The 9,794-nt window shown below is 43.5% G+C and overlaps 1 protein-coding gene across 2 annotated transcripts in view; it reads right to left on the bottom strand.

Moving 5' to 3' along the window:
* Positions 1 to 400: 400 nt before the first annotated feature.
* The window catches only part of epha3 (eph receptor A3), a 42,935-nt gene continuing 33,541 nt past the window's right edge, over positions 401 to 9,794 (bottom strand). Inside the window, exons 13-15 of one of the 2 annotated variants that reach the window (XM_008277491.1) lie at positions 5,589 to 5,744; positions 2,188 to 2,303; positions 401 to 488 (exon numbers count right to left, since the gene is read on the bottom strand). In XM_008277491.1, coding sequence (XP_008275713.1) covers positions 2,225 to 2,303; positions 5,589 to 5,744 — 235 coding nt within the window. In that variant the 3' untranslated portion in view covers positions 401 to 488; positions 2,188 to 2,224. Of the gene's footprint in view, positions 489 to 2,187; positions 2,307 to 5,588; positions 5,745 to 9,794 lie in introns of both variants that reach the window. The other variant, XM_008277499.1, reaches the window with a different exon arrangement.

The following is a 9,794-nucleotide window of genomic DNA, read 5'->3' as shown; positions in this document are numbered from 1 at the left end:
AGTCCTTGCCCTGTATATCCCAGTACAGTCCTAGTTCGCATCCCCATCACGTCTCTCTGACCTCCTTGGCTCTCTACCCCCCGATAAGTCTGTAAGGCATCTCAACGTGGGCGTGGAGGGACGGAGGGTCGAGTCAGCCGGTTAACTAGCTGGCAGGTCCGACTCTTTCCCGTCTTCCTGTCAGGACCGTCTTTCAGCAACACGACATCATTTGAATCAGATTTTTATTTTTTTACTTCCTCCGTTTCCAGTTTGGACACGCAGCCGCTGTGTTAGAGTGCGATTAGCAACCGAAGTCTGTCAACGCAGACCAACAGACAGGTCTCTGGTGGTTCTCGTTTGTCGGGTTCATTTTTTTTTTTTTCTATTTTCTTTTTTTTTTTTAAACAGGTACTGGACCGTTCTTGGTGTGGGAATCTAGGGCTTTCAGGCTGCTTACTATCTTCTTCTGCGGTCCTACGATAGTCACTCCAACCTTTTTCAGATCCCTGGTTTGTGAAGGAGAGAGGAGGGGAGAGAAAGAGAAAAAAAAAAAGGGGAGAGAGGGAAAAAAAAAAGGACACAAAAACACACAGAGAAAAAGAGGGAAAAAAAAAAAAAAAAAAAAAAGGAAAGTGTGCGTTAGCGAACGTGACACCCATGTGACATTCATGACATGCTCCCAGTGCTGCTCCCTTCCTGTGCAGCTGTCATTCACAAAGGACTGCATTTCCCAGAAGGCCACACTGACAGCTGCTATTACGACCCTGTCAGGGGGAAGAAACAATGGTGGGCAAGGGCCACGGTGGCAGAAAAGAGCCGGTTTCCTGCATCGGGTTGCTTTGATGGGGGTCGGCGTGAAGAGGAGCAGCACTGGAGGATGTTTGTTTATTACATACAGTCACACTGATCCATAAAATGTTAATACTCTTAAAAGAGGACTGGTTACTGGACATGCATTCAAGAGAAGGACACTCGCTTAGAAGACATATTTTAAGGTGAACTTGTTAGGCGTGTAAACCTGGAATACACAAAGAAGTTAGTCAGCTGGAGACGAGTATTGGACCGTTTGTGAAACATATCCAACAACATGTAGTGAACACAGCAAAACACACAAAGCACCGTCAATATCACACAGAAGGTCACAGCACAGGTTAGGACTCATCCGTTGCTCCTACACGAGGCGCCGTATTAGTAGAAGCGGTGGAGTTGCAGGCGGACTCGTGGCGTTACTACGACAAACAGCCGTTAATTTTTAGCGCTACTCGTTTGATAATTAGAACAGCTAACGTTGTGTTTTGTCAGATGCAAGCAGAACATTTAGTTTGCAGCCAAAAACAGCAGAAACATTTCGACCGCCGGGAGACGGGCAGCGAGTGAAACTAGACGCTGAGCTGCACGATAAAGGGATAGTTAACGTCACACTTTATGATATGTTTTATGAGAGCGTACAATAAACAAACTAAAGGAACTTCCTGTCTCTCTCTTGTTAGAGCAAACAGCAGTACCAGTACGCCACAGAGAGCTAAAGCTGTGTTTCCATCCCGTATATTTTAAAGCAAATTATGTCAAATTAACCGTCGATGCTTAAGTGAAAATTTGCAGTTTGATGCACTTTAATATTTTTGATAAACCTCCATAATTTGATTGGCTAAGGTAAATTCTAATATAATAAATGAGATCATAAAGTGAGTGTATATACATATAGTATGCTGGTAAACAGTGAGACATTTCAGAAATATGTAAATAATAAATATGCTTTATAAAACTAGTGAGTTACAGTTTCTTCTCTTGCCTTGAGGCTTGCTAGTGATAGCTAATATAATACTTCTAAGCTGGTTCTTCTGTAAATAATCATTATCTGCTGTATAGTCCTGAATTAAAAGCTATTTAAGAAATACTTGAATGACGCAACAATTACTACGCCATTGATTTGTGTGTCTTATTTGTTTCTAACACATTTTTTTTTATCCCTTATTGCAAAGTCTAGAGGTAAAATGGACCAGCATTACCATCAGTATCTGTGAGCACCACTCTGTTCATTTTATTCCTTATTCCAGCTGATAGCGGGATGGAAGCGCAGCTCTTGAGTTACCACTAAGTGTAATTTAACTATCCCTTTAAAGGTCAGACGTGTGAAGCCCGTCAGTGGTTCTAGAGGCGGGTTATTGGTCTCAGGCCTGGCCTGGGTCTTGGTCCTCCACCCACCATCCAGAGCCTGAGGAAGGTGGAGAGGAGCTGGGCGTTAGAGAGTGGTGATCCCCATGGACGGCTCCCATTCTGGACAAGTGGCCGGTGTGACGTGGACCTCCGTCAGAACCACTCTACTGAGACACAGCCAGGCCCGGCAACGTTAGCACAGAGTGGCATCAATAGCTGCTACGTCCTGATGCTGTTTAACACACATTCTGATGAAATTAATCAAACTGAATCATCTGGCTTCACCTGTACGACGGTAAACATCTCTGAAGGCAGATCCTATGAATCCTACATTTACTGGTCGCTAGTGGAGCCATTTAGCAAAAACAAAATCTTAGCTATAATCTAACTAAACAACATTGTCAGATAATTCAACAGATAAATGAACGATAACTCAGTTTGATGTATGAATGTCGCTAAACAAGAAGGGATGTTCTTTATAATCCTGACGAGTTTGGAACCTGGAGAAGAGAAGCTCCACTGATCTCCCAGCTGTTGTTATTGTCGCCGTAACTCAGATCTGTCTCCCACGTCCACATGCTGCCTCTCCCTCTGTCACAGACTCTCTTCCTCACTTCCTCACTTTTACCTGCGACATCGCCACATCTCTTTATTTATCTGTGGTCACGTTTCCTCTCCGCTCGTCTCTCCTTTCCCCCTGCAGCTGTCCCTCAGACTCACCGTGGCTAACGTCATTTAGCTTTTCTATTTAAGTCCCCTTTCCTCTTGTTGATTTGAACTTCCACATTCACTCAGATAGGACACACTTTTAAAATTACATTTGTGCGGCTCCTGCTGACGAGCTATTGATCCTTCTTTTGGGTTGTTTTTTTATATAATTACAGGAAAACACATGGATCATTTCAAGAGCAGACAGCGATAAAATCTGAACACAATAAACAAGTTCAACATATGGGATTACACACATACACACACCGTCACATGAGAAACAGCTGAAAGTTTCTTTCAGTAGTACATCACAGCACTGTTGACTCAACAACTGCCGTCATCCGAGAACAAAACCTCGGCTGTTTTTTCTGCAATTTAGTTAAACTGAACACATAAAAAACGGCCGCTGAAAGAAAGCCGGTCACGTCAGGAACAAGGTTTTTTTTTCCAAACAGGGGAAGGCTGACAGATCTGCCCTGATTGCACAGCGATGCAAAGCCACCGGACTGATCATGAATATATATGATCTTCTTGTGTAATTCACTGTGCAAGAAACTCTTACAAATAATTCCAGCAGTTTTTAGGTCGATTTCATCACTTACTCCATAAAATACCTGGAATGAATTTCGCCTGCGCTCGGTTCGGATGTAAAACAGTCCAAAATGATGCAGTATTTGCTCGTCGCTCCGTCCCATCCTCAAAAACGGATTAATCAATTACTCCGGCAGGTGAGTCAGCACACTGCAGCAAAGTATGATAACTGTTCCTCGGAGGTCAGAGCCTTGCCAAGCCTTGTGCTGAATATCAAGGACTAGATTAAGACTGTACGAATCAATAGAGCAATCTATACTGAGCAATGCATGGTGTGAGCCAAGGCTGCTAGCCTCGTAGCTGAGCTCGGGTGCTTTAGACGGAGCCTTCACTGGATTAATACTGCAGTGATCCAATTTAGCATCCAGCCAGAGAAAAGGTATTGTAGAGCGATATGATTATTTCAGCGCGAGGTTGCTGGAGTGTAGTTCATCCGTGATGGATTCTGTCAGCGGCCGATGTTCAGTGGAGGCTCTTTTATTTTCTAACATATTAACCGAAAAGAGTGTTTCATTGATTAAACGCATTTATGGATTAGATGGCGGTGACGAATGTCGGGAGAAGAGAGAAATAGGTTCAGTGTAGTAACCCTATGAGAAGACAGAGAGAAACCATCATGAAAAGCCTTTTTACATATATAATATCTATGTATAGTTTATATAACTGAGCGTATAGTTCAGAAAAGCATTACTTCTTCTATTTTTGTTTTTGTTCTAATATGTTTCTGTCACAAGTCTTTGCAATTTCAAGCTGCCACTGAGAGGAGTTTCCTTCCTCTTAGTCAAGATTTAAACTCTTCTTTTCTTCTAACAGTTGCATCAACTCCACAACTTTGATTATTTAAGAGGACGTAAATACCAAAGTGCTTCTTTCTAGCATGCTAACCCCCACACCGTTAATGACTGCCTGGTTTGTTAAGTTATTGACCTACAGCTGCTCGTAGCGCTGACCACCGCTCCCCGAATGCCGCCGCCGCCGCCGCCACAGCGAAGGGCCGCTTTGATCACAGTGATTAGAAATGTCCAATTATTTACTCTGTCACATTCCACATCAATTAAAGCAGCAGCAGGCCAGCAGAGCAGGAGAAGGGGAACTACCCAAAGGGAGCGAGAGCAAGATTAAAAAATAAGTGGTAAAAAGAGACAGCCTTAATTCTCCCAAGTAGCTGCACCCTGAACTGTACGTCTACACGACGGGTTTTTCATCGCTGTAACCTCCGAGTCTGTCGTCGCTGTGCTTGGAATTTATAATTCCTTTCAATCTGCTGGTGCAGGACTCTGGCCAGGAGCTGATCCACTATTTCAGAAGCTTTTGTCAGTGGAGATGGATCGACAGTCTCTGTCTCTGGTATAATCTCACCGTCTCACAGACAGTTTCCTCAAGCAAACCATGAAAATGCTCATAAGTTGTAGGAAACAGATAGTGATGGAACTTTGTATGTAAATAATAAATGTAGTGTCTTTAACACATCTCCCTGTAAATTAATGCATTTAGTGTTTTTGTTGTTGCACACTTACTTTAGCAGATATTCTTAAGGTGCCACACACGTGTTACTCGTTTAAAAAGAACATACGAGGTCCTGCACTGTGTGCTGTCCAATTGTATTTTACTAGACTTTCCAGATTCTGATCATTTTTTGGCACTCCTCACTTGGTCTTTGCATTTTAATGCTTCGCAGCATCGAGTGTCATATATCTGCACTCCTACTTGACAGCTATGCCTTCATTTTCTCTTTCAGAAGCCCCTCTCTCTGCTCTTTTATCTTGTCAAATCTCCGCTCTCATTCTCTCCCTCAATAGCTTCTCTCTTATTCCCTCTCCTTGGTGGAACTCACAACTCTTCTGCTCCCTCTCTCTCTCTCTGTCGTCTCTTCCTTTTAACGCTCTCACCTTCCCCCTATGGTCATACTTGCAACATTGAAAGCGTGGCTAAAGACCTGTCATTATGAGTTACCATGAGTCTCATCTGGACACCTTTAGTAATGGCTCTATAGCTTCCATTACTCACTGAGAACAAGAGTATGTGTGTGTCTGTTCTTCACCGAGAGCCTCTTCAGATTCCTGGGCTTTGCCTCTGGTGCTGGGGCCCTGTAAACGCTACTGGCATGAATAGGCAGAGCAGCCTAATGTGTGTGTGTGTTGTTGTCTTACTCTGTGGAAGTCTTGGCCAGGGTGTCACAGGAGCTGTAGCTGACCCCGGAGAAGGCCTCCTTGCAGGGCAAGGTCCTCATCCCGTCCATCCAGTCGCCCATCGTCCCCATCGAGGGAACTTCTGAGCTGCTCCTGTCCAACAACAAGTTGGCCGGCCTGAGAGAAAGCAACGGCATGAAGGAGAAGTCAAGAGAGGAACAGCTGCATGCTAAATAATGACCTGGAACATGTGCATTCATTAAATAAGAGAAGAGGGTATATCATGATTTCAGACACACAGATGAATCAGAAACACCATCATTAGCAGAAAACCTATTATAACTGCCCTATAGCTGCTATCTGCCCCGCGGCCAGTCACCACCTATGGAAGGAAAACATTGCCATAACTACATGAATATAGAGTATGTGCCCAGGTGAGAGCTGCTGTTCAGACTCTGATCTTGTCCCCTCGAGCACACAGCATGGCAGCCCAGAGGAGAATATAGACTGATTAGAATATATCTCCCCCCGGGCGGCCGACTGCCTACAGGTGGACGCTGTGGAGGTGAGGCTCGTGTCATGCCATGCGAGTAAGGATCAGTAACGTTTGCAGCAGTGTTGCGTGATTATTTCCAACGACCAGCGTAGCAAACTCATCTGTGTGTCGCCAAATCAAGAGCAGGTCTTGTGTGAGTGGCTAGCAGACTTAGCATTTCCAGAAACAGATGGGCAAGTGTGCGTTGTCACACCATCCATCCGTCAGCCTTTATTAATGTTCTTCAGATTACACAACTGACACCGTTAATCGCTGATTGCTGCTGCCATCGACTGTCGCTATTAGCTGCTCAGCAGCCAGCGCTTCACTCTAAATTGCATGAACTAATTTTTCATCATCTATTTGTTGTCATTTGTGCTCTGATTACACTAGACGCTAATGAAAAATATGCAAAACTCTTCACTGATGCCTTCGCTGACTTTGTTCTTCCTGCTTGAGAACGCCGTGACGTCCCAGACTTTGGGTGTAACTATGATTAACACGTTCACATTAAATGCTGTTTACATCCAATCTATGAACATGTGTTTTTTGACATACGGTGAAAGTGAACTGAATTTGGTAGAGAAAGTAGGAGTGGAGTTAATTAACCTTATAGCATGAAAAAACTAGTTTATGTTTATTTGCATTGGATGTATGATTTTATAAACTGATGATTCTAACGTACATACTTTGGATCCCTGCAAAACGTAAAACCTCTTTATCTACTGGAGCCATATGCAGCACACACATACCCACACAAGGACTACGCTCTTCTAGGCCTGTTACATACAGCCAATGAGCACGATACCTCCGGGCTTCGCATACGTGCGGATCAAATCGTCACACAACATATTCCCATAGTACACTTAACATATGCAGGAACAAGATTACCAACAAAAGCAGCATCAGTTTCTGTCTAATTTCATTATCGTTTCCTGCAGAACGCGCACCATGCAGCAGAATGCAACATTAGATTTGATTAGAGTTGATGGTTTCAATTGGATCAAATCAAATTAAAGGCACTGCGTTGGGCTTCAGAATGCTCAGTCAGTCAACAGCAGAGGGTGAAGGAAAGGCTGCAGGCGCTGCTCTGACTGGCTCTGATTGATGTTTGCCAAAGGGGAGGCTGTGGAAGGACGACGGGTGGAGAGCAAGAAAGAAATATAGGAGCTGGAGAGTGGAAGGAGAAGCTGAAGACGACGTTATCGGTGTCTAATTCCACCACATACGCTGGTGTATGTGGTTCCCTTAGCTGCTGTTAAATCTGAACACATTAAAGCGGGTCACATCCCATCAGGTCAAACTGGGACACGACGCTAATCAAACAGCGGAGCATTTTGTGTGTTTATTGCCCCGTTTGTGAGTGGCATTTAAAACTGGGTTGCGAGGGAACATGTTTTTATAAGGACACGCTGCACCTGTCTTGCAGATTAGACAAAGGCACCTGCTGTGCCAAGACATGCCCACATGGGAATAGAACAAGGCAGGAAAGGACAGGACAGGGGGGGAAAGAAAAGGTAGTTCTCACTTGGGGAATACTATTCATAGCATTGTAAATAAACTCATTAGAATACCAGGAAGCCCACGTCCGCCCGGCTGACTGGGATTGGCAGGGAGGTACTCTGAATCTGTGTGATTTAGGGAAGTATTACTCAGGGATAGGAAAGGTACAACAAAGGAAGGTGTGATTCTATGACTGGAAAAAATACCTTTTGGTGTACTGGAAAAAAACGCTTCAAGGGGACAATGGACATCAAAGAAATGTTTGTACCTCCACGTTAGCACCTTCTGGGACGAGCCAGTCTTTCTTACACCAAAATAAATTACAGCTACGTTGGTCAACAACATGTAAAAATATATTATTAAAATGCTTCCTTTACTTTATTCTTGTTTAAAAACAAGAAAGCATGCTAAAAAATAATTAAAAAAAAAGAAAGATTCTGTAGGTGCTCTCATCATGAAGAACAATATATTAAAAGTTCAGCCATTTTTAAAAAATCCTTACAAGAATAACGAGCGTCATGGGTTTATACTGGCAATATATTCTCTGTAAGAAAAAAAAAAAACAAAATCCTCAGACTGCCACTGAGCAACAATGTCCAAAACACCACACAAAGCCAACAAAGTGGTGCATAAAGAGAAGAAAAGTGAGACGACATCTCAAACAGAGACGGGAGAAAAGAAGGAGGAAAAAAAAAAAAAGATGCGCTTGAGGTGGTGGAGTGGGTGTTGTTACAATGATTGAGTCTTTTCCTGCCAGATCAGAGGCCTGTCAAAATGCTGAGGGCCCCCCAGGACCCCTGGAAAAACCGGTTTCTCGGAGGTGGAGGGGAATTGAGGGGCTGAATGGAGAGGCTGGTTTGCATGAGAGGGAAAAAAAAGAAGAAGGAGGCATGCGAATCTTTCCTGAGATGACAGCCGAAGTCTTTATAAAGAGGATGTGAAACACTTGTTACGGGGAAGGATTGTGGTTGGTTACCACTGACTTTATGCTGATAAGAAAAATTTAGATGTAACTGAAATATCTTAGGATTCCTGTCAGGATGAGAATTCTCAGCTTTTTTTCTTTTTTCTCTTTGCAGGATTATTGATCTTCTCTTCTCCTCTCCTGTACCTCTTTTCTTCTTTCTCCTCTCTGATCTCCTCTTCCTCCTCCTCCTCCACTCTGCCGTCTCCACTGAGAGGTAAACTGCAAATGACCTTGTTTCGCCTCCCTTATCATTTTCTTTGTTTCCTTTGTTGCTACATTTTCAGCAACATCTCGCAGCAGCTCAAGAGACAAGATGATTGGAGAGGAAACAGAGGTGTAATGAAGGGGAAAATAAAGCAAAAAAAAAAAAGAGAGAAAGCATCTGTGCGACGGCGGTGAGGGGGTTTTCAAAAGCCCTCGTGGTCTGAACACCGTATAGCGATGCAGCAAAACACCCACTTGTACACGAGGAAGTCTACATACACCAGAGAGAGAGAATACAGTCTCTACCCCCTCGCTCGCTGTCATTTCCCTTCCCCTCCTCTGCTCCATCTTTCATTCCTTTGACCTCCAGATAACCAGAGCTGTGTAGTGTCTCGTTTTTAGAGCTCACGAGGGAAGAAGAGGATGAGGAGAAGAGCTGATAAAGTACACCGGGCCGGGACAGTGTGGGAAGAAATGACCTCTCGCTGAGTTACTGGGACAATTCCCAGGGTGTATCGAGGAGAGGTTACACAGATACCTACATGTATACCGGTGCAATATATGGGGCCATTATTGGCCCTTTCAATTTCCACATGCGGCCATTTGGTGTCCGCTGCCTCTGTTGGATGTGATGGATACCGTAGAGTTTTAATCAGGACCACTCAGGTGGTCTGAGGAAAGTTACATTAACATTTTAATTTGATTTCAGTCCGTTGGTGTGATTCTTGCTCTGAATTCTCATCTTCTAATATCGGCCAGAGTTTCAGTGCAAAGTGGGTTTTTTCTTTTTAATAAGTTAACCTTTAAATATTGAATAAAAAAATGCACAAGATATTCACATCTTCTGTCTAGTTTTCATCTCGTTTTATCGACCTCCCTGCTCACTCAGCTTTATACCTTTGTGTGATGATATGTGTTCTTACAGGTTGTTTACACTACATGCACATGAAACACATTCCTGCACACTGTAAATAATTATTTTACTCTCTATTATCTTTATAATTACCTGGATTTGCTG

The sequence above is a fragment of the Stegastes partitus genome, unplaced genomic scaffold (genome assembly GCF_000690725.1).
Source record: "Stegastes partitus isolate 25-593 unplaced genomic scaffold, Stegastes_partitus-1.0.2 Scaffold3, whole genome shotgun sequence".
In the NCBI taxonomy this organism is placed as follows: Eukaryota; Metazoa; Chordata; class Actinopteri; family Pomacentridae; genus Stegastes; species Stegastes partitus.
This window is presented reverse-complemented; position numbering and strand designations above follow the sequence as displayed.